At 39.7% G+C, this 24107-nt stretch overlaps 1 protein-coding gene across 6 annotated transcripts in view; it reads left to right on the forward strand.

The window, feature by feature from the left end:
- Window positions 1-24107, forward strand: part of acsl3a (acyl-CoA synthetase long chain family member 3a) — a 116502-nt gene that overhangs the window by 50806 nt on the left and 41589 nt on the right. For 4 of the 6 annotated variants that reach the window (XM_078208848.1, XM_078208840.1, XM_078208862.1 and 1 more), the window contains one exon: window positions 12311-12488. In XM_078208848.1, the coding sequence (XP_078064974.1) occupies window positions 12311-12488 (178 nt within the window). Of the gene's footprint in view, window positions 1-9953; window positions 9974-10176; window positions 10251-12310; window positions 12489-24107 lie in introns of those variants that run through there. The other 2 variants (XM_078208877.1, XM_078208869.1) reach the window with 2 other exon arrangements.

Here is a 24107-nt window from a genome sequence, read left to right on the forward strand (position 1 = left end):
AACCACATCATTGTTGGTTTGGGGATCACGTATAGGGCAGACCAGGTAAGGATAGCAGATTTCCTTAGTGACATTTAGTTTTTATAACAATCAAAGGTCGCAATTCATGTTCACCATTACTGAGACGAGTTTTTAATTCTAGATTTTAAATATGTTAACTGAATTTAAATTCCACCAGCTGCCGTGATGGGGTTTGAACCTATATCCCCAGATCATTAGCCTGGGCCTCAGGATTGCTTGCGCAGTGACATTACATCACTGTCTCCCTTTCCCCACCTTTTATGCCAAATATAGAAAATGGATAGATAAAGCATGCCAGTTCCAATAGCTAAATAGGAAGCAGTGAGGAGAATGAGAAGATCCTGGCTGAGAACACAAACAACAGCCACAATTATCGCATTGGAGCTATGTGGGTGTAACCACTATTCTCTGCCCAACTTTTCCAGCTTTACATATACTGTTTTAACAAGAGTATTGTTGTTTTAACAGCAGTCTGGATTTTATGTTACCCTGCCTACAGCTTGAAAGCCATCCTCCAGCCTGGCTATATCCTCCCTCAGATGGCACCTAGTACTCTCCTTTGTAAAATGCAGCCTGTATCACTTGTCGCCTCCACATCACAACCTCCCAGCTAAAAAGGTAGAAGAAACAGTGAAATAGCACCACTGAGACAGATACCAGGGTGTATCATCTGGTCACAGATGACCTTCGTAAGATATTAATCCCATGACAACACTCCAGATGCCGTACTCAAGAAATCACAAACAGATGCAAACTTTTGTATCACACTTGACACCAGACCAAAAATATCTACAGCTTCTTACTTCACCAGGGTTCTCATTTACCTGTCTGTCCTTTACCTGACCTAAGCATTCATTTCAGTAATTCAGAGCAATTATACCATTGAAACCTTAAATGAATGCACACACAATCATTAGCTGAACAAGATGTTTCACAGTTAGAGGACGTGCTGATTTTTATGAAGCAACATGTTTTGAATTTAGAAGCATCACCATTTTTTAAATATTTAGCATTCAGTAACTATACATCACTACCCTATTATTCATGTATCACAATCTTAATGTAAAATTTAAAACAAAATTATAAAATAAAAGGAACTCTCACAATATGGGAGTTAGAATATAAAATGCCTGTGAACTCAATTGTATTCACTCAGCTGCAATGCATTAATTGACCTGTATTTATTTAGGGGGGGATAGTAGTGTACTGGTATTGTCACAGGCTAGTAATCCAGAGACCCAGGGTAATGTTCTGGAGACACGGGTTCGAAATTTGAACTCAATTAAAATCTGGAATTAAAAGGTGACCATTTGCACACGAGGTTGTGAATCTTTGCGTTCTCCAGAGGGCTGTAGGAGCTCTGTCATTGTGTATGTTTAAAGCAGAGATTGATAGATACCTGATTAACAGTAACAAAGGGTTCTGGAGATAGTATGTGTAAAAGGCATTGAAGTGTCTGATTAGTCATGATTGTATTAAATGGCGGAGCAGGCTCAACTGGCTGAATGGCCTACTCCTATACCTATGAAGCTACTGTCAATTGTCAGAAAGACCCACGTGGTTCACTAATGTTCTTTAGGGGGAAAACAGTGCTATACTTTCCTGGTCTGGCCTACATGTGAATCCAAACCCAGATGGCCTAGTCACTCGGTTGTATCAAACTGCTACAAAGTCTAAAAGGAATGAAATCAAACGGACCATCCTCATCAACCTAGGCATTGAAGATGACAGCAGGAAATTTTGGAGAGCTGTCCCTCAGTCAAGCAAGAGCCTGACGTAGTCATACTTGAGGAATCATACCTTACAGAAAATGTCCCAGGTTCCACCATTACCATCCCTGGGTATGTCTTGTCCCACCAGCAGAGGTGGCAGTGGGCAGCACAGTGGTATACAGTCAGGAGGGAGTCGTCCTGGAATTCCTCAACATTGACCCTGGACCCATGGGGGTGAATTTTACCATCCCGCCTGCCACGGGCAGGGAAAGGTTCATTGACCTCAGGCGGGATTTTCCGGTTTCGGTGCAAGCGAGGCTGGAAAATCCCACCCATGATGTCTCATGGCATCAGGTTAGACCTGGGCAAAGAAACCTGCTGATTATCATGTACCGCCTCCTCTGAAGGCACCAGATACTGCAAAGGCTATGAACCCTAACAATGTTCAGAGGATAACACTGAAGCCTTGTGCTCCAGAATTTTTTGCACCTCAAGCCAAGCTGTACAACACTAGCATCTGCGTGACAACGTAAAGGACTGTTCAGGTATTTCCTGATGTGGAGATGCCGGCGTTGGACTGGGGTAAACACAGTAAGAAGTTTGACAACACCAGGTTAAAGTCCAACAGGTTTATTTGGTAGCAAAAGCCACACAAGCTTTCGAGGCTCTGAGCCCCTTCTTCAGGTGAGTGGGAATTCTGTTCACAAACAGAACTTATAAGACACAGACTCAATTTACATGAATAATGGTTGGAATGCGAATACTTACAACTAATCCAGTCTTTAAGAAACAAAACAATGGGAGTGGAGAGAGCATCAAGACAGGCTAAAAAGATGTGTATTGTCTCCAGACAAGACAGCCAGTGAAACTCTGCAGGTCCACGCAACTGTGGGAGTAATTCGGCCTCTGATATTCGGGTAAGCGTTCTCCAAGGCGGCCTTCGCGACACACGACAGCGCAGAGTCGCGGAGCAGAAACTGATAGCCAGGTTCCGCACACACAAGGACGGCCTCAACCGGGATATTGGGTTTATGTCACACTATTTCACATAAATATTTCTGCTTTTTTCCTCCTGAGTCTTTATCATGCGATCCTAGAATCAGAATTTATGTCACACTATTTGTAACTCCCACAGTTGCGTGGACCTGCAGAGTTTCACTGGCTGTCTTGTCTGGAGACAATACACATCTTTTTAGCCTGTCTTGATGCTCTCTCCACTCCCATTGTTTTGTTTCTTAAAGACTGGATTAGTTGTAAGTATTCGCATTCCAACCATTATTCATGTAAATTGAGTCTGTGTCTTATAAGTTCTGTTTGTGAACAGAATTCCCACTCACCTGAAGAAGGGGCTCAGAGCCTCGAAAGCTTGTGTGGCTTTTGCTACCAAATAAACCTGTTGGACTTTAACCTGGTGTTGTTAAACTTCTTAAGGTATTTCCTGCACAGACAAAGCAGGACAAGTCCAACCTGGCCAAATAACGCCCCATCAGTCTACTCTTGATCATCGGTAAAATGATGGATGGGGTCAACAGTGTGATCAGACTAATGTGCTCACTAATGCTCAGTTTGGATTCCCCAAGGGCCATTCAACTCTTGATCTCATCATAGTCTTGATTCAGACATGAACAAGCTGAACTGGAAAGTTGTGGTGTGAGTCACTGCCCTTGACCGCATATGGCAATTAGGGATGGGTGATAAAACGCTGGCCTGGCCAACAATGCCCACATCCTAGGAATGAATTACAAGCAAATATTTGACCACAATTAACCTATACTTAAAGGGACATAGACTGATGCATCACATGGTATATTGTTCCTGACCTAAAACAGCACATCCTTTGACTGAGTATAGTGCATCAAGAGATTTGCTAATATGTTTGCTGGTAACATATGCTGTGCTGATCTCTTTTCATTATAAATTGTGATTTGGATGAAATTTCCCAATTGAGAAACAGTTCATTGTCCTTTGATTAACACTACATGTAGAATCATAGAATGCCAAAGCACTAATAAGGGAAGCACACTTTTGTGGAGAGTTTTTCCAAGGCAATATACAAGCATAATCACATGCTTTCACCAGGCATAATTGTTTTGCTCAGGTTAGAAAGTTGAGCACTGCTGTGCTTCGAGCTGCTTTGAACAATTGTTCCTTTAGAGTCTCAGCAATTTTAATGCTGCTTTGGAATTATTCCTTTCTTATGTAGAGTTGAGCAAATGAAGTAAGTAAAGTAAAGGATGAGCCATATTAGTGCAACCACCACTGCAACTTTTACTTTTATTTTTGAAAGATAAAAGTTAAACCTCACACCCTCAGTTTCCATTAAATCTGCCATTTCATTCTCTCCCTGAACCTGTGCTGTTTGAGGCTATTCATTTAATATTTTTCAGTAATTAATATCCAGGACAATTTTATGCTTGAGGGTTTCTCTAAACAAGATTAAGGGCATGGTCCAGAACAGTGAAACTCGTCAAACCAAAGTAGACTAGGTTGACGTTTCAATTAAGGACTGAGAGAGTGCTTGCTGCACTGTTGGGGGCACCATCTTCTGGAGGCGATAGTAAACTGAGGCCACCTTTGTCCTCTCAGGTGGACATAAAGGATCCAGTGATACTATTAAAGATGAGCAAGGGGAGTTTGATGATAAAAGTAAAATACCATGGATGCTGGAGATGTGAAAGAAAAACAGAAGTACTGGAAAAACTCTGCAGGTCTGACAGCACCTCTGGAGAGAGGAACTGAGTTAACATTTGCAGTTCAAAGAACAAAGAAAATTACAGCACAGGAACAGGCCCTTCGGCCCTCCAAGCCTGCACCGCCCATGCTGCCTGACTTAACTAAAACCCCCTACCCTTCCGGGGACCATATCCCTCTATTTCCATCCTATTCATGTACTTGTCAAGACACCCCTTAAAAGTCACGACTGTACCCGCTTCCACTGCCTCCCCTGGCAACGAGTTCCAGGCACCCACCACACTCTGTGTAAAAATATCTGCCTCGTATATCTCCTTTAAAGCTTGCCCCTCGCACCTTAAACCTATGCCCCCTAGTAATTGACTCTTCCACCCTGGGAAAAAGCTTCTGACTATCCACTCTGTCTATGCCTCTCATAATCTTGTAGACTTCTATCAGGTTTCCCCTCAACATTCTTTGCTCCAGCGAGAACAAACCAAGTTTCTCCAACCTCTCCTCATAGCTAATGCCCTCCATACCAGGGAACATCCTGGTAAATCTTTTCTGTATACTCTCCAAGGCCTCCATATCCTTTTGGCAGTGTGTCAACCGGAATTGAAACTATATTCCAAGTGCGGCCTAACTAAGGTTCTATAAAACTGCAACATGACTTACCAATTTTTAAACTCAATACCCCCGCCGATGAAGGCAAGCATGCCATATGCCTTCTTGACTACCTTCTCCACTTGCATTGCCACTTTCAGTGACCTGTGTACCTGTACACCCAGATCCTTTTGCCTATCAATACTCTTAAGGGTTCTGCCATTTACTGCATATTTCCTATCAGTATTAGACCTTCCAAAATGTATTACCTCACGTTTGTCCGGATTAAACTCCATCTGCCATCTCTCCGCCCAAGTCTCCAACTGATCTGTATCCTCTGATGGTCCTCATCACAAACCGCAAATACACCAACCTTTGTGTCATCCGCAAACTTACTAATCAATCCAGTTACATTTTCCTCTATATTGATTTGAAGGTCCCAGCACTGATCCCTGAGGAACACCACTTGTCACAGCCCTCCATTCAGAAACGCTCCCTTCCATTGCTACCCTCTGTCTTCTTTGACCGAGCCAGTTTTGTATCCACCTTGCCAGCTTACCTCTGATCCCATGCGACTTCACCTTCACCAATACGACTCTTCCTCGAAACTGACCTGCTGAGTTTTTCCAGCACTTTCTGTATTTGTTTTTATGTTCTCTTGTTGTTCTGGATTATTTAATAACATATTTCATGTGGGAGCTTACCATACAGCACTTGGCTGCTCTGATTCCCATGTTATAAAAGTATTTCATTAATTGTAAAGCACTTTGGGGCTGTCCTATGGTGGTGAATGCAGCTATATTAATACAAGTATATCCTTCTTTTAAAAAGATGGATTCATCCAACGTTTACTTGAAGTGATTCTGGACCAGCCTAAAAAATGTGCGTGTAAAAAATGTGCGTATAACAGCATAAGCTATTATGTGCTCCAAGTCTAACATTCTTGTATTACCTAAATTGAATGATGTTTAATTGCTTTAGAAACGTTTATCCAGTGTGATAGGAAAAGTTTGAATACATTTTTGGGTTCAAGCACCTTGAAATGACATTTACTGAAAATGTAGTAAACTATTTAAAGAATGTAGTTGATAAATGACTGGATATGAACATAACCTGCAAAAGAAATTTAATTTCAAATGCCTGGTTGCCTTGATGCATGTAGTATAAAGGGAAATCAACATTCTGCATTTCTCTTCCATTAGCCTTGTGTATCTGGATGTGCTGTTCTGTTAAGAATATTAGACTTTGATTTTTGTAGTTAGTAATTGAAGTATCAAAATAGAAAACAAAATTGAAGAAGAAAACATTTTTCAAGATGAGTTAGAATCCCTTCCTCATGAAGTATTTCTAAACTTTCTCAGCACTAGAGGGCAGTGTTGATATTTCATTACACATAAGAACAGGAAACATGCCCTGGTGTCTGACTTCCAGCACTGTTGTGTGAATGCATGTGATCATACTTCTGCACATAGTTTTGTGTGGATATACAAGTTCCTTGCCTCTGTTTTGCATCAATCGTCAAACCTGTGACATTTCACATCACTTTCACAGCGTCTGGTAATCCAGTGTGAATGATCATTTTTGTGCAGAAGAGCTAAAAATTCACAAAGAATGATGGGGCTATTTCATTGGTCTGCAAGGTTGTCCAGGGACAATCAGGGTTAGTATGCAATAAAGAATTCTGCTCATCCTAACAAACAGCTAAAAGGGCAATTCAAGGGCCGTTGGACAGAGTAATGATTATTTGATTTGACAGAACAAGTTTTTTAAAGGTGTAAAGTGTGATTTTGTTGAGCAGTTGCCAGTGTTTCAAATACTTAAAGGCAAAGAACAGTACAGCACAGGAAACAGGCCCTTCGGCCCTCCAAGCCTGTGCCGCTCCTTGGTCCAACTAGACCAATCGTTTGTATCCCTCCATTCCCAGGCTGCTCATGTGACTATCCAGGTAAGTCTTAAACGATGTCAGCGTGCCTGCCTCCACCACCCTACTTGGCAGCGCATTCCAGGCCCCCACCACCCTCTGTGTAAAAAACGTCCCTCTGATGTCTGAGTTATACTTCGCCCCTCTCAGCTTGAGCCCGTGACCCCTCGTGATCGTCACCTCCGACCTGGGAAAAAGCTTCCCACTGTTCACCCTATCTATACCCTTCATAATCTTGTATACCTCTATTAGATCTCCCCTCATTCTCCGTCTTTCCAAGGAGAACAACCCCAGTCTACCCAATCTCTCCTCATAGCTAAGACCCTCCATACCAGGCAACATCCTGGTAAACCTTCTCTGCACTCTCTCCAATGCCTCCACGTCCTTCTGGTAGTGCGGCGACCAGAACTGGACGCAGTACTCCAAATGTGGCCTAACCAGCGTTCTATACAGCTGCATCATCAGACTCCAGCTTTTATACTCTATACCCCGTCCTATAAAGGCAAGCATACCATATGCCTTCTTCACCACCTTCTCCACCTGTGTTGCCACCTTCAAGGATTTGTGGACTTGCACACCTAGGTCCCTCTGTGTTTCTATACTCCTGATGACTCTGCCATTTATTGTATAACTCCTCCCTACATTATTTCTTCCAAAATGCATCACTTCGCATTTATCCGGATTAAATTCCATCTGCCACCTCTCCGCCCAATTTTCCAGCCTATCTATATCCTGCTGTATTGCCCGACAATGCTCTTCGCTATCCGCAATTCCAGCCATCTTTGTGTCATCTGCAATTTCCAGCCATCTTTGTGTCATCCGCAAATTCCAGCCATCTTTGTGTCATCTTAGTTTGCAGAAATCAGAAGTTGCTTTAGGAAGAGGCTAGTAATCGTTACTTTGTATTGGTCTTGGCAGGCCAAAGACCAGAAAGCTGAGAGTTTAAAGCAATTATGTAAGTGGCCTGGGAAAGAGTTTAACTGAGTAGGAAGTGGTGAAGAGGGAAAGTAAGTGTTGAAGGATAGAATGAAATAATAGAGCTGGCCTCGTCCGTAAATGGGATGACACGAGTAACATGGACACTGAAGATGTCAAAGTTAAGGTGTTGGCCCTGAATATGGAAGAAAACTTAAAATGGGGAAGAAGGTAAGAGAGATCACAAGGACGACAAACTAGAAACAGAGGAACCGATGTAAGATAGAGGTTGATTCTGGCAGAAAATGCAACTAATGGTGCGTTGATACAGGCAACCCAGATTAGAGATTGCATTCTGCAATGAGAACCTGGTTATCTGAGTTCATGGAACTGAAAATGATCATTTTCTGTTTCATGTCTATCTAAATCCACTTTCTGGTGGTGATTCGGGAAGGGGAAGACCAAGTAAGATTTTCCATTTAAATAAGACAGTTTGAATGCAGGATATGAAATAATGATGTCTTGATATCATTGATATTAAGTTTGTTGCACCCGTTGTATAGTTTTTAACTGGCGTTGAAGCAACTTCACTTTTAACACCAGATTTTCATCATCAAATATTTTGACCTAATATATACATTTTATATATTCCAAAAGGTGTTAATTTTTAGATCCATTTCGTTACATATATATGAATATTATTTTTTTAGAAAGACATGTTGCTGAAGCGTTTTGTCTTGCACTCATCAGGACAAATGTAAAAATGCCAAAATTCAAACAATCGCAACTGTTTATAGTGCAGCAGAAAAGGGGTGCTGATTGGTTGGCATTTTGACCCTGATTGGCCAAGGCATTGCTATGCAGAAAGCGAGGAAACTATAGGCTCCCAATGCTTCCCAGTAATTAAAAACAATATACAAAAATTAATTGACATTGGTTCCTTATCTTGAGGACTGGCAGACGCTAATGGGTTCCTTTTAATTTAAAAAGGTTGGATCGAACAAGACTGGTGGTGGAGTGGCTGCTGGTTGGAAATTGTGTAATGCAGATGAGGATGATCTCAATATAGGAGGGCATTAATAAACTAATCGAATGAGTGTAACTTCAATAATGTGTTAAGAAATAGATATTTTTGATCTATATTTGTATGTGTGTGTGTTGGGCATAAGTTAAAACTCTGTTTAATTTTATTTGTATTTCTGCATTTTGTATGTTAAGGGCATGTTTTGCTTTAAAAGATACCTACATTTAAAACATTTTTAAAGTCTGAAAACTAGCCTTGCAACCAGGTGTCCACAGAGACAACAAAAGCAGTTTAGCTTAAGTTAAAAAAGATGACCCAGTTGGAAGCAGCTACACCAAAACTACTGGAACAGGCAGGACATGAAGAAGGACATTTCAGGGAAGGTTTTCTAGACTAATACTTGGAATGGGTAGGTTGACTTGGAGGAAAATGGTCATGTTGGGCGTATATTCTCTGGAGTTTAGAAGAATAGGAGCTGCCTTGATGGAAAAATATAAGATCTGAGGAGTCTTGACAAGGTGGATGTGGAAATAAAATTTCTTCTTATGGAGAACCAGGGGTCACTGTTTAAAAATGAGGGGTCTCCTATTAAAAATGGAGATGAGGCAAATTTGTTTTTGAGGGTCATGAGACTTTGGAACTCTCCTCCTGAAAAGGCAGCGGAGGCAGAGCCTTTGACTATTTTGAAGGGGGAGGTGGCTAGATCCTTGGTAAACAAGGGGACAATAGGTTATCAGGGGTAGGTGGAATGCAGATTCGAGGTTGCTAACAGATCAGCCATGATTTTGTTAAATGGTGGACCAGGCTTGAGAGTCCGAATGAACTACTCCTTTTCCTTGTTTGTATGTACTTTTAAGTGTATGAAGGGAGACTGCAGAGAACAGGTCCCAAGCTGAAGAACAGACAGATCCTGAAACCAGGGACAGTGACAGAAGGAAGTTCCAAAAGTTCCGGTCAAAGGGAAAGAACAGGAATCTGGAAAAAGGTCGTCTTAAGTGAGGTTAAGAATGAAGAGCAGAGATGCCCAACTTAAAAGACAAGGCTGCAAGGTGCAGACCCGGAATAATATGGGCTTGTGAGAAGCCATAGATCCAAGAAGACCCAAAGGTTGGTGACTCCTTATCATGGGCCTATGAAGCAGTGATGCTCTGTTGGCATTGTTGGGGTCTGAGAGATTGCATGAAATGCAAAATTTGAATGCACCTGGTGCCCCAGAGCAGAAGAATACTGGAAGGGGAGGTTGAAACCCTGGAGATGGATCCTTGAAGACAATTTGAGAGAAAACATTGGGAGAATAATCCAGGGTGTGTTCTTCGAGAGCAGAGATTGGAAAGCAAAGTTCCAGTGAGACCAATTGACTTAAGAGTGTGATGAGCGTCGGAAGGTAAGGGTGGAAGTGGGGGGAGGTGTGGTTTACAGAGTTTACATTAACTATGTACTTATAATATTAGAGTATAAGATGAAACTTGTGTTAGGAATCAGTATATATCTGTAAAGGCGTAGGTGGGGTGAAGGAGTCGTGTGATGTAGTTCGTTTCTCGTTTAATACATGTTTTATTCTTTCGTTAAAGGTTCAAAGCTGACTCCTGTGACTGTATCAAGCCGATTCCATCCTGGGATCTGACTTGTTCAACAGTAACATCAGCTGGGACTGTAACAAAGTGTTTGGTGTGTTTTGGTAGAATCAGAAGGCAGCATAAACCAATAAAAAAAATAGTGGCGCAGTTAACAAGATCATAAAAACAAACAAACAGTTGGAGTTCATTTCTACAGAACTACAAAGCAGAGGAATAGAACCTTGGTTAGACAACAATGCCCTGTAAGCCATTTTGGTCTCATTATAAGAAGGAAATGGGGATACTGGAGCAGGTACAAAACATATTTACTAGAATAATACCAAAGTTAAGAGGTAAAGATTGAGGAGGATGGGGCTCTTTTCTCTAGAAGGAGAAGATTAAGACGGCAACTTGATTGAAGCTTTTACAATTACGAAAGAATTTGAAAAGGTGGACTTGGAGATGTTTCCATATCTGGGAACGAACAGATATAGGTAATCAGTGATATAAGATGGCTACTAATCAATCCAATAGGGAATTCAGAAACAGCTCCTTTACCCAGAAAGTGGTTATAATGTGGAACACTCTCTCACAAGGAGTGGTTGAGTTGATTATTCATGCCCAGTAAAGGCAATTCCTATTCACATTTTTAAAAACACAAACTGTACTCAGTGTGGAATCTTCTGGAACTGACTCTTTTAAAATTGGACAATAAAATGCTGCAAAATATGGCCACCAAAGGTCATCTGACATATTCTATAGATTCAAAACTACCACTGTATAAAAAGGACACATTCCAGGCCAAGGACATGACATTACCCATCTCCTGAGACTATTCAAAAGATGTTTTTTGACTTGAGTTATTTTGAAACCAAGACCGTGATTGTTTGAATCCCTGCAGGGTGAATGCCCGCAAACAATAATTCAGCTTGTGGTTAATCAACTTGAGCCCAAAAGCATATTCAGAAAAGGGGACTTAGAAGATGTATGGTAAGGCAGCTGTGTTGGTCTGTTTAATCTTTATAAATGCTGTCTTCAGTAAGATTCAGCAGAAGAGGCAGGAAGAACTACCCGTGCGTTAAGAACTGAACACTGTGACATCATAAGGTCTTGAAGCCTGTTCATTTTTAAGCCCACCAATTTAACAAACCAACCTGCATGTAATAAGACTACAAGTAATTAACCTCGTCATCTGCAGAAAATTCAATTTCTTTGAGAGAATTCTGCAACAACTCTTGTATACAACTTCAGCTATTGAATTCACCTAGACCACACTTCAGAAGTGAAAACGTCATCTTCATCAGACCTGCAAAATGTGTATTCCATGATGAGCCAATCAAGTGAATTATGAACTATTCTTTTGTCTACGACTTGTAAAAGTGCACTATTTGCTTTAGCTATGCTTTCCTTTAGTGTATGTGACTGGGTGAGTGAGTGGATTCGCATTTGATTTTTTGGCATAAATGCATGAATAAATAATCCTCTTCATTTAAACCCATGAAAATCTTGCTGTTGGTATTCAAAATATCCACACTCAGGATAAAAAACACACAACCAAATTCCTTTCCAAAAAAAGCATACTAATCATGAGCAGGGGAAAGAGGTTTCAATTGTTCTGTCGTTCTGTCTGTTACAATTCGCACAGATGCGTTTAAAGGGAAGATAGATAAACACGAGGTACAAAGGGATAGAAGCTTATACTGATGGGGTTAGATGAATTGGGGTGGGAGGGGGTTTATGTGAAACATGAACAACATCAAGGACCTTCTGAGCTAAGTGGCTTGTTTGTACAGTAGTATGGTACATATGTATGCATGTTTTTATCTAATTGCAGTGTTGCTGTTTTAAAATTATCTATTAATTTGTTCTTTTTTCTTGCCCATACCAGTTAATTCTTGGAAATTACAAATGGCTCACCTATAATGAGGTCTACCGTCGTGTTGCACATTTTGGTAGTGGGCTTGCTATGTTGGGTCAACGACCCAAAGCCAACATAGCCATCTTCTGTGAAACCCGAGCTGAATGGATGATAGCTGCCCAGTCCTGCTTCATGTACAACTTTCCTCGTGAGTAAAACTTAGCATACATTTATCAAAATGCATACTTAGTTGAGACTAACGATGTATATTTTGTTGAATTAAATGCTTCAAGAGAGCTGGTAGCTACTAAATAGTAATTTAACTAAATAAAATAGCATTTTTTAATGAAGGGATATATGGAGCTGTTAACTCTTTGTTTTAATGATTTTTTTCAAACAAAATGCATTGGCTGTATGGGTGAGTACGTTATATATGTGGTACCATATTAAATCATGCAGACTATAAAAGTTTGAAATTTGAGCACTGGTTCCTACTGATAGCAAAGTAATCTAATTTGTCAGAAAGTGCAGGTATGAGTGTTGGGTGGAAGCAAGATTATTCTGAGCAGCAGGGATTAGGGTCAGACATTTCATCTATACTTTTTCAACAAAGTGCCAGTTTGAGTAAATGAGGCTTTTGGTGCCCTGTTAACCGTATTATGATGCAAGTTGCTGCTTTCTGGAGTTGGTGGTAAATTAAAGGGAAAGGAAAAGGTGTCAAGGATTTGCACAGCAACAAACAGGAACATGAATTTATAAAAGTCTGGGAGGTAGAAATCTGCCTAGCAACAGTAATAAACAGCATTTCCAGAGGTAGGGAGACCTCTGAAAGTGATCTGGGCATTCCAAAAGTGTGAGAGCATCTAAGGACGATCAGATGTGAATTGCTCCAGTAGTAGAAATAGATAGCTTAAATGACTGCTGTAGAAATGTAAAGTTTCACAAGCAGAAACAGTTTGCCTAAATGTGTGATTTAGAGCTCTATTAATCCTAAAATGAATAAAAGGAAAGAATTTGAAATAACAAAAAGGGAAACAGTGTAACTGTTTACCTCCCCCCGCCCCCCAGCAAAGGCTAGTCCACACCTCACAGCCATAAGCAGTCCAAAACACTCAGCCAGGAGACTTGGACCCATTTCACAGCCAAGGGGTACTGCAACATCTTAGAGATGCAAGAGTCTTGCATCTAAGTCTTAGACCCAAGGCATTGCAGTAAATCATTGTAAAAGCAGTTTAAAAAGCTTTGCTGGACCAGGAAAAGATATTTCTCAGACTTGATCATCAGCCTTGTATTGAGTGGTAGCTATAAGCTGGATTTAATTTAGTTATTTAATTTGATGTTTGGGAAAGGGAAGTCTTAGTGAGCTCAGGGATCCTGGATATATTTTGGAACAAAGGGTAATTTGTACATCAACTCTGTTTAGTTATGCATGTACTTAGTATTTTTCTTTGCTTTTAAGTTAAGATTTTTTAATAGGTGAACTCCAGGAGTTGTCTATTCCTGTTTGGCACAAGAGTGGAAAGGGAATTGTGGCCAAACCATGGTTTAGAACGGAAATTAGAAATAGCATCAGATTCAAGGAAGATGCATACAAATTGACAAGGAAAAGCCAAGAAAAAGAACTGGGAGCAGTTTAAAATTCAGCAAAGGAGGACCAAGGGATTGATTAAGAAGGGAAAAATAGAACATGAAAGTAAGCTAGCGGGGAGCATAACTGCCTGTAAAAGTTTCTACAGATGTGTGAAGAGAATAAGATTGACAAAAACAAATATAGGCCCCTTACAGTCAAACGGGAGAATTCATAACGGGGAATAAAGAAATGGCTGAGGAATTACCAGAAGTGCTGAGAGAAACATGTTTTAGTGAGGAGCTGAAGGAAATCAGCAATAGTAGAGAAATGGTTTTGGGGAAATTGATGGGATTGAAGATGGATAAATCTCCAGGTCTGGATGATCTTCGTCCCAGAGTGCTTAAGGAAGTGGTCCTGGAAATAGTAGATCCATTGGTGGTTATTTTCCAAAATTCTTTGGATCTGGAATAGTTCCTACAGATTGGAAGAAAGCTAATATAAGCCCGCTATTCAAAAAGGGAGGTAGAGAGAAAAGGGAGAACTATTGACCAATGAGCCTACGTCGATACTGGGGAAGTTGCTAGCGTCTATTACCAAGGATTTCATAACTCGGCATTTGGAAGGCAGTGGTATAATCAGACAAAGTCAGCATGGATTTACAAAAGGGAAATCATGCTTGTCGAATCTATTGGAATTCTTTGAGGATGTAACTAGTAGAGTTGACCATGGAGAACTAGTGGATGTGCTTTATTTAGACTTTCAGAAGGCTTTCAACAAAGTCTCATATAACAGACTACTATGTAAAGTTAAAGTTAAGCAGGTAACATCTTAAGATGGATAGAAAGCTGGTTAGCAGATAGAAAGCAAAGAGCTGGCATAAATGGATCTTTTTCTGATTGGCAGTCAATGACTAGTGAGATTTTGCAGGGATCTGTGCTAGGACCCCAACTGCTCACATTATATATTAATGATTTGGAAGAGGGAACTTGAATGTATTATCTCCAAATTTGCAGATAATACAAAGTTGGGGAGGGCAAGCTGTGAGGAAGTTGCAGAGATGCTTCAGCATGATTTGGACTGGCTGAGTATGTGGGCATCTGCATGGCAGATGCAATGTAACGTGGATAAATGTGAAGTTATTACTTGAAACAGAGGTGGGTACTCAATGAGATCTTGGATCTTGGTGCATCGGTCGCTGAAAGTAAGTGCACAGGTACAGCAGCCAGTAAAGAAGACAAATGATATGTTGGCCTTCATTGCGAGAGGATTTGAGTATAGGGATAGGGATGTTTTGCTGCAATTGCATAGGGTGTTGGTGAGGCCACACCTGGAACATCGTGCGGTTTTGGTGTTCTTATCTGAGGAAGAATGTTCTTGCTATAGAGGGAGTACAGCGAAGGTTTACCAGGCTGATTCCTGGGATGGCAGGTCTGTCCTATGAGGAGAGACTAAGCAAGCTAGGATTATATTCACTGGAGCTTAGAGTGAGAGGGGATCTCATAGAAACTTATAAAATTCTAACAGGATAGATTCAGAAAGAATGTTCCTAATGTGGGGGAGTCCAGAACTAGGGGTCATAGTTTGAGGATAAGGAGTAAACCTTTTAGAGCTGAGGTGAGGAGAATTTCTTCACCCTGAGGGTGGTGAGTGTGTGGAATTCACTTCCACAATGTAGTTGAGGCCAAAAATGTTGCCTGATCTCAAGAAGAAATTAGATACAGCTCTTGGGGCGAAAGGGATCAAGTGATATGCGGAGGGGGGAGGGGGGGGATCAGCCATGATCAAAATGAATGGTGGAGCAGACTTGAAGGGCCGAATGGTCTACTCTTGCTTCTAGTTCCTATGTTTCTAATAAGTGTTTATAGGATGACTGGACTGGTTCAAGATTCAGAGTAGGGGCAATTAAGAACAAGAGAAAAAGACAACAAGGAGAATGATAAAAGTGATGAGCAGAGAAATCAAGGGCCAGAATCCGATAAGGACATAGCTTTTTTTTAAAATAGTAAGGAACGTTAAGAGGACTACCCTTAAGGTTTTGTAACTGAATGCCCGAAGCATTTGAAATAACATGGATGAATTAGTTGTGCAGGTAGATGTAAAGGGGTATGATGTAGTTGGGATTATGAATTCATGGCCCCAAGGTGACCAAGTACGGGAACTAAACATTGAGAGCTATCAGAAAGCAAAAGGTGATGGAGTTGCATTGTTGATTAAAGAAGATATTGATAGAATATTGACAAAAGATATTAGCATAGACTATGTAGAATCTGTATTAGTCGAATTAAGAAACACCAAGGGGCCTAAAACATTTATGGGGGTGATATGCAGATCACCAAATTGTAGTAACAATGTTAAGAATAGTGTTAGACAGGAAATGCAAGATGCATGTGAACATCTGTGACCATGGGTGACTTTAAATCTGCATATAGATTGAATGAGTCAAATTAGTCACAATGCAATAGAGGAGGAATTCCTGGAGTGTATATGGGATGGTTTTCTGGACCAAAATGTTGAGGAACTAACCGGGGAATAGGCCATCTTGGACTGGGTATTGTGCAATGGACAATGATTAGCTGGCAGTCTGGTTGTGAGAGAACCCTTGGGATGGGTGACCATACATAATGATAGAATTCTGTATCAACGTGGATAGTGATTCTAAAACCAGGGTCCTGAATCTCAATAGAGGTAACTTTGATGGTATGAGGCATGAATTGGCTATGATAGACTGAGAAACATTTACTGAAAGGAAGGAAAGTGAACAGGCAATGGCAGGCATTCTAGGAACAAATAGGTGAACTCCAAAAGTTGTTTGTTCTTATTTGGTGCAAGAGTGAAAAGGGAATGAGGCCAAACCATGGCTTAAAGGAAATTAGAGATAGTGTTAGAATCAAAGAAGAAGCACAGAAATTGGCAAGAAAAAGAAATAGACCTGAGGATTGCGAGCAGTTTAAAATTCAGCAAAAGCGGACCAAGGGATTGATTATGAAGGGGAAAATAGAGTATGAAAATAAGTTGTGGGAAATATAAGAGCTGACTGTGAAAGCTTCGATAGGTATGTAAAGAGAAAATGATTGGAAAAAAACTAATGCAAGCACAGTCAGAAACAGGGGAATTCAAAACAGGAAACAAAGAGATGGTTGAGGAACTAAATTCATACTTTCCTTCTGTCCTCAAAGGTTATGAATAATATCTGGAGATTCTGAGGAACACAAGTTTTATTGAGGAGCTGAAGGAAATCAGTATTAGTAGGGAAATGGTTTTGGGGAAATTGATGGGATTGAAGACGGATAAATCTCCAAGTCTTGATAATCTTCATCCAGAGAGAGGTAGATACTCTGCGAGACCTTGGTGTCCTCATGCATCTGTTGCTGAAAGCAAGCACGCAGGTACAGCAAGCAGTAAAGAAGGCAAATGGTATTTTGGCCTTCATAGTGAGAGGATTTGAATATAGGAATAGGGATATTTTATTGCATTTGTATAGGGCATTGGTGAGGCCACACCTGCAGTATTGTGTGCAGCTTTGATGCCTTGAACTGAGGCAGGATATTCTTGCTATAGAGGGAATGCAGCAAAAGTTTACCAGGCTTATTTCTGGGATGGCAGGACTGCCATATGAGGAGAGACTATGTTGGTTAGGATTATATTCATTGGAGTTTAGAGTGAGAAATAAAATTCGAACAGGATTAAACAGTGTAGATTCAGAAAGAATGTTTGTGGTGAGGGCGGAGGGTTGGTGGTAGTAAGGGCGGGATTCTCCAGCCGCACTCTCCCTAAGAGTGGAAATTCCTGCCAGAGTTCAACAAACCTTTGGTCTGTTGTATTTCCTGCCTCACCCACTTCAATTCCCCTGGTGGGTGAGTTGGGAGAATGGCAGAGCAGGCTTGAAGGACAAATGGCCTACTCCTTCTATTCTGTATATGTTTCTCACTGGGGTTCTTTGTGACTCCTCACTATTAAAAAAAAAATGCACCATCACACACTGTGTTTCAAGTTGGGATACCCTCGTGGATAAGGCAAGAGACCAAAGTAGAATAAGGATAACAATAATCAGTGTTCAATCCTTGACTTTGACCAACAGGTATGGAGTACTTGCTGCTTGTTTTGGACAAGAACAGCACTGTAGAGTGGAAATGCAAATTGATTATAGCACCATAGTGCCAGAATCCAGTCAAATAGGAGTGAAAAGAAATATAGTGATAGAGGACTGTGTATTCATGGGGATAGATGTTTTTCCCAGCAGTCACGACTGGAAAAAGTTGTGTTGTCTGCCTGATGCCAGGATTAAGAACATCACCTTGTGACTGAGGTGGGGGGATGGGATCCGGTTTTTGGGTCCATGTAGGAACCAATGACAGTAGAACTAGAAAGTACATTCTGCTGAGAGATGCTGAGAATTTGGATTCCAAACGAATGCATAATTCCAAAGATAATCTCCAGATTATTAGTGAGCCACGAGCCAATTGGCTTGGTTCAAATAGATTAGAGAATTGAACACTTGGCTCAGAGTGGCGTGGATGGAAAGGGGTCAAATCAAAAGATAGTGGCATCAATACTGGGGAAAGAGGAAGCAGCTTTAGCTTCACTTAGAGGGCTAAAATTTGTGTCCTGGCAAATCATACAATTAAGTCTGTGTATAGAGCTTTAAACTAAAAGAAGTGAGAGGAAGGGATCAAGTAAGGGGAGATTTAGAAACCCAAAGAAAAAGGTTGAGGCTATAGAGCAGTATTTCTATTCACCTAAAGCCAAGTATAGTGGGGCAGAAAGTTTAACATTAGAGGTGCATCAACGAATAAGGGCCATGCAAAGAATAATAGTGAATAACATTAAAGGCATTTTACCTGAATGCACAAAGCATTCATAAACAAGGTAGATAAATTAGCGACACGAATAGAAATAAATGGTTTAGACCTAATCGTCATTATAGAAATGTGTTTACAAGGTCACCAAAGTTGGGAAATAAATATTCCAGCATGGACAACATTTTGAAAAGACAGGATCAATGAAAAGGAGGAAGAATAGTCCTGATGTTAAAGGCTGTCAGAAGAATGTTCATGAAAAAGGATGAAGGAGATTAAGTATATGTGGAGATTCGTAATAACAAGGGTCAGAAAATGCTGGTGGTGGGAGTAGTTTATAGGACCCCTAACGGTAATTACGTTGTTGGGTAGAGGATTAAGCTAAAATTTTGTTACAAGCAGACTGAACAAGTCAAATTGGAAAAGGTGATGTGGAAGGTGAGTTTGCAGGCTGCTTTCTCAACAGTTTTCTGAAACAGTCTGTGATGGAACCAACTTAGGATAAAGTTATCTTAGTTCTTGTGTTGTGCAATAAGGCAGGACTAATTAACAATTGCTTTGTAAAAGAGACCTGGAAAAAAGTAGTAATAGAATTCAGCTTTTTATTAAGTTTGAAAGGTCCCAAACAAAAATCTTAAAATTAAATAAATCCAGTTACGTTGGTGGGGAGGAGAACTGGCTAAGTTTGACTGGGTAAATAGAAGGTATGGCAGTGAATAAACGGTGGAAAATATTTAAAGAATTCAAAGTGCTATTATTTCGTGATTAGAAAAACTGAGCCAGGAAAATCCATCCATGGCTTACTAGGCAAGTTAAGGATAGTAAATGATTAAATGAGAAGTTTATGATGGTGCGAAGAATAGTAGTAAGTCTGGGGATTCGGGGCATTCTAGAAACCAATTAAAGGATGACTAAAAACTGTATTTTAAAAAGAAAAAATGGAATGAGAATAAACTAACCAGGAAAGTAAAAATAGCTAGTAAAAGGTTTCCCAAGTATGTAAAAAGGAGGAAAGTAGTTAAAGTAAATGTTGGTCCCTTAGAAGCAGAGACAAGCAAATTACCATATAGAATGAGGAAATGGCAGAAAGGCTGAATAAATATTTTAGCTGTCTTCACAGTAGAAAACATAAATTACATACCAGAAATAGTGCATAACCAAAGGACTATTGAGAGTGAGGAAGCTAAAGTAATTAATATCAGAGAAAAAGTATTCGAGAAACCTAAGAGACTAAAAGCAGTCAAATACCCAGGACCTTATGTGCTACGTCTAAGGGCTCTAAAAGAGGTAACTACATGGATAGTGAATACACTAGTTATGATTTTTCTAATTCCCTAATTTCTAGAATTGTCCAGTGGATTGGAAATTGGCAAACAGTCTAATTAACTTGACATCAGTAGCTAGGAAAAATGCTGGAATTTATTATTAAGGAAGCCTTAACAATGCACTTGGAAAATCATACTATGGTCAGACAAAATCAGCATTTTTTCAAACAAAATTTTGTTTGTAAAACATTTGAGTTTTTGGAAGATGCATGTAGTAAGGTAGGTAATGGGGAATTTGTGCGTGTGGTAAGCATGAATTTCATTCATTGTCGTGCCTCACAGAGCTCAACACACAAGTAAGGACCCAGAGAGACAAAGAAATTGAGTAAAATATCTAGGTTTGCTGATATAAGTTAATTGAGAATGTAAGCTGTGAGGAGGACACACAGGCTGCAAAGAGACATGACCAGGTTAATTGAGTGGGAAACAAGATGGCAGATGGTGTATGATGTGGGAAACTGTGAGGTAGGAATCTCAAAGCAGCATATTTTTAAAAAAACATGAAATTCAGAGAGACTTTTTTATTCATTCATGGGACATGGGCGTCGCTGGCTGGCTAGCATTTATTGCCCATACCTAGTTGCCCTTGACTGTACTTGTACAAGGATTAATAAAGTAAGCAATTAGGAAGACAAGTGGAGATGTTGCTCTTTGCTAGGCTCTGTGGCCAAACTATTGTTTATGTTCCTTATCCTCCCAGTGACTCTGAAGGTTAAGTTCATAATTGTATCTGGGAATAATATTAAATCTCCTATTTGACAGGAGTCGGCTAAATTGTATGATGACTTTTATCAGCTCACTGTCTCGGGTTCTATAGATTATTGTCATATAGATATTTAGCTATTTTACTTTGGGCTGCTTGCAGTAGTCCAATCTATGTCAACTTTAATCCTGTTAGAATTGTTTAATTCATGATAATATAAATATTGAAATGATTTTGATATTCCAGCATTTCACAATCTAATGCCTTGATTTCATTATAAATTATTTTGATGTTCTTCAGGTTCAAAACTAATAGTTCAGTAATGTCTGTTGTTTACTGCGTAGAAATGTTAGCACTGAAGCCAGTCATTCAGCCCTTTATTTCCCTGAACTTGGCTGAATTTAAGTAGATCTTGGGGATATTTTGAAACAATCCTATTTGCATGCCTTATCCCCCTGTATCCACACTAAATTCCATTTCCCTGCTTTATCCCCATGCCATTTTCTGTTCTCCAAATAATTATTCGGTATCTTTTGAATGACAACCGGTTTTAACATTGATCACCATCTGTAGGTTGGGGCATTCTCCGTCCTGACAACTTTAATCTCTCCTGTTATGTTTGAAGTTTTGTTTATTTTAGGCCATGTCTTTTTTGTTTCTGATCTTTATGTACCAATAGAAGTAAACCATCTATGAATATCATGTTAATTACTTTGAGCACCTTCTATCAAATCCCCTCTGAGTTTTGATGAAGGTTGTACACCCAAAACATCAGAATCTGCTGTTTCTTCCTATAAGCGCTGACATCTTCAACATTTTCAATTTTCATTTCAAATTTGAATAATTTATAATTTCTTTTATTCTCTTCCATTTTTACTAAATCAGTTCCTTTAGTTCTCATAATTCAGCCTCATCATCCCTTTGTAAATCTCTGTAAATTTCAATTGCCCTATCTCCTGGGATATATTCTATCTATATTACAGAACATTGTTATAAATTATGTATTTTATGGTTTTTAATAGAAAAAATGGATGACACTAAGACTAGACAGCCTCTTCATCACCATCATCCCCCTCCCCCAAATATAACTCGCGGAATCCCTGCCCTCGCCCCCATTAGTATCACCTGCTGTAATTTATAATCATCTTTAAACCTTATTCTGTTAGTCCATCAGATAGAAGTACTGTCTCTTTCTTTGCCAGGTCTGTGGTCTTGAAATTACATCAGCCTCTGAGCTACAGCTGTGTGATGAGACCCATCTCTCTGAAAAAACATTTGTTTTGACTGCAGATTGTATGTGTTTCACTGGAGAAATGAGTGCTTATAAAATTGTGATGGTATCTTTGGGTTTACTGTTTAAAAGAAAAAGCCAGTATTGATTTCTGATCTATTTCCTCATCCTTTACTGAAGGGATTGACTTCTTGCTGTGTGCTGGTTCCATTTATGCCAGTTACAATCACTGACAAAGGGAATTGGGCAATGATTTAAGTTGTGGAAGTTTAACATTCGTAAAGAATAACATAAATGCAGACTCTTCAATCCTTACCTTAGTCATTGAATCGGAATGTTCAGCCCAAGACTATATGACTCCTGGACCCTGCTAATTATGTTTCTGGTTCAAAATATGTTTTTTTTTTGCTGATGTGTCTTTTTGAATTTTATGTTTCTGGTGATGTGAATAGGGCTATTTTCAACACTGTTGCTTATTGGTGCATACATTTTAATAGAAACACTGATCTTAGAGCAATTTGTGAAACATAATAATGACACAGAGTAAATGTTCACTTGCAGTGAAGTCATGTATGCAAAATTTCCTGTGAGACATCTGTACCATGAACCCGTAAATGTGAAATTTAGCTCATGGATTTAAACTTAACTAATCAATTTCCCATGATATTGACACTGCGTCAAGAACAGGTAGTATTTGGAGAAAGCACAGCTAGAGGGTAGGGGATAATTACAACTAAGAGAAGAGGGAGCTGGGTATTTGGGATGAGTGGATAAGAGACGGAAAGAGGATAACAGGAGATGGAGAAATGGTCAGGAAAAGTGAGGTGAGAGGCAGAAAGGGGAATTGAAAATTTGAGAAATGGGGGCAGGAGAGAATGGAAGCAGAAAAACTGGGACGACACGGCCAGATAAAAGCAAAATACTGTGGATGCTGGAATCTGAAACAAAAGTAGAAAATGCTGGGAAATCTCAGCAGGTCTGACAGCACCTGTGGGGAGTGAATAGAGCCAACATTTCGAGTCTAGATGACCCTTCGTCAGAGCAGACAACACAGTCAGACTAGAATACCCTCTCTTCCATAAACCCCTTCCATGCTACTCCCAAACATCTGCTGGATTCCCTTTTATTTTTGCAAGCCTCCTCTGAGCTACTTGCTCCAATGCTCAGACCCAAATATCCCCTCCCTCCCTCCCTAACGCCCTCATATTCCATAGTCCTCCCTAAATTGTTACTTGAACAACTTGACATAAAATGGCTTAAATTGGGGAAAAAGAGATTCTTCAGGATATTTTTCAGCAATATTTCAACATTTGGACTTTATTTTTAGTGCAAGTGTGCTAGATTGATTTCATCTATATATAATCCAATGTCCATTTTATACTAAATGTTTTGGCTTTAACAACTGACCATCTATCTAGTCTGCTACTTTTCTAACAGATTTTTTATAAAGAAGTATCCATATGCCCAAATTTCTCTCTTTACATACAGTTTAGGGACAATTGTACATATATATTTCTATTTCAGTTTAAGTTTTACTTATCGACAGAAAAGAAGCAGACAAGATAATATTTTAAAAATAAGCATGCTTGCAGAAAAACGTGGTCAATCAATTGTCGTTTTCCTCTCTGAAGGAAACATTCTGGTCTGAATGACAGAAAAATGGAGGGTTGACCTGTCTGAATTTATAATCTGTAAATCTATGATTCATGTTATTGCTGTAAACAAAATATTGAGTCAAGTGTGGTTGGCACACACTAATGGACTTGCCATACTAGGTGAGTGATAGTTTTCTGGCATTGAATTTGGGGCCTGTAGAGAAGGAGCTTTACATTGCATTTTGTCAGTGCTGTTCTTAAGCTCGCCCAATGCCAACATTCACTTGCCCAATGCCAACATTTGTATTTTTTCTTTTGATCACAATGTTTTATTTTAAATAAATGCAGATGTCTATTGATATGTAACAGTTCAAAGTCTATATTTCTGTTTTGTTTCTTGCTGATATCATAAACCACAGAAGTAGAGTTGGAAGACTTTCTAATGGTTACCATAGCTGTAGAATTGAAATGTTAGGGTTAGTGTTCTCCTGCTCCGTGTGATATACATTATGAAATACTAAATTTTGAAATTATATCTTGCTGTTAGCAAATATACTGACTGTACTTGGTGCAGAATGAACAAAGTGGCAAAACAGCTTCAAATGTA

The sequence above is a fragment of the Mustelus asterias genome, chromosome 3 (genome assembly GCF_964213995.1).
Source record: "Mustelus asterias chromosome 3, sMusAst1.hap1.1, whole genome shotgun sequence".
Lineage (NCBI taxonomy): Eukaryota > Metazoa > Chordata > Chondrichthyes > Carcharhiniformes > Triakidae > Mustelus > Mustelus asterias.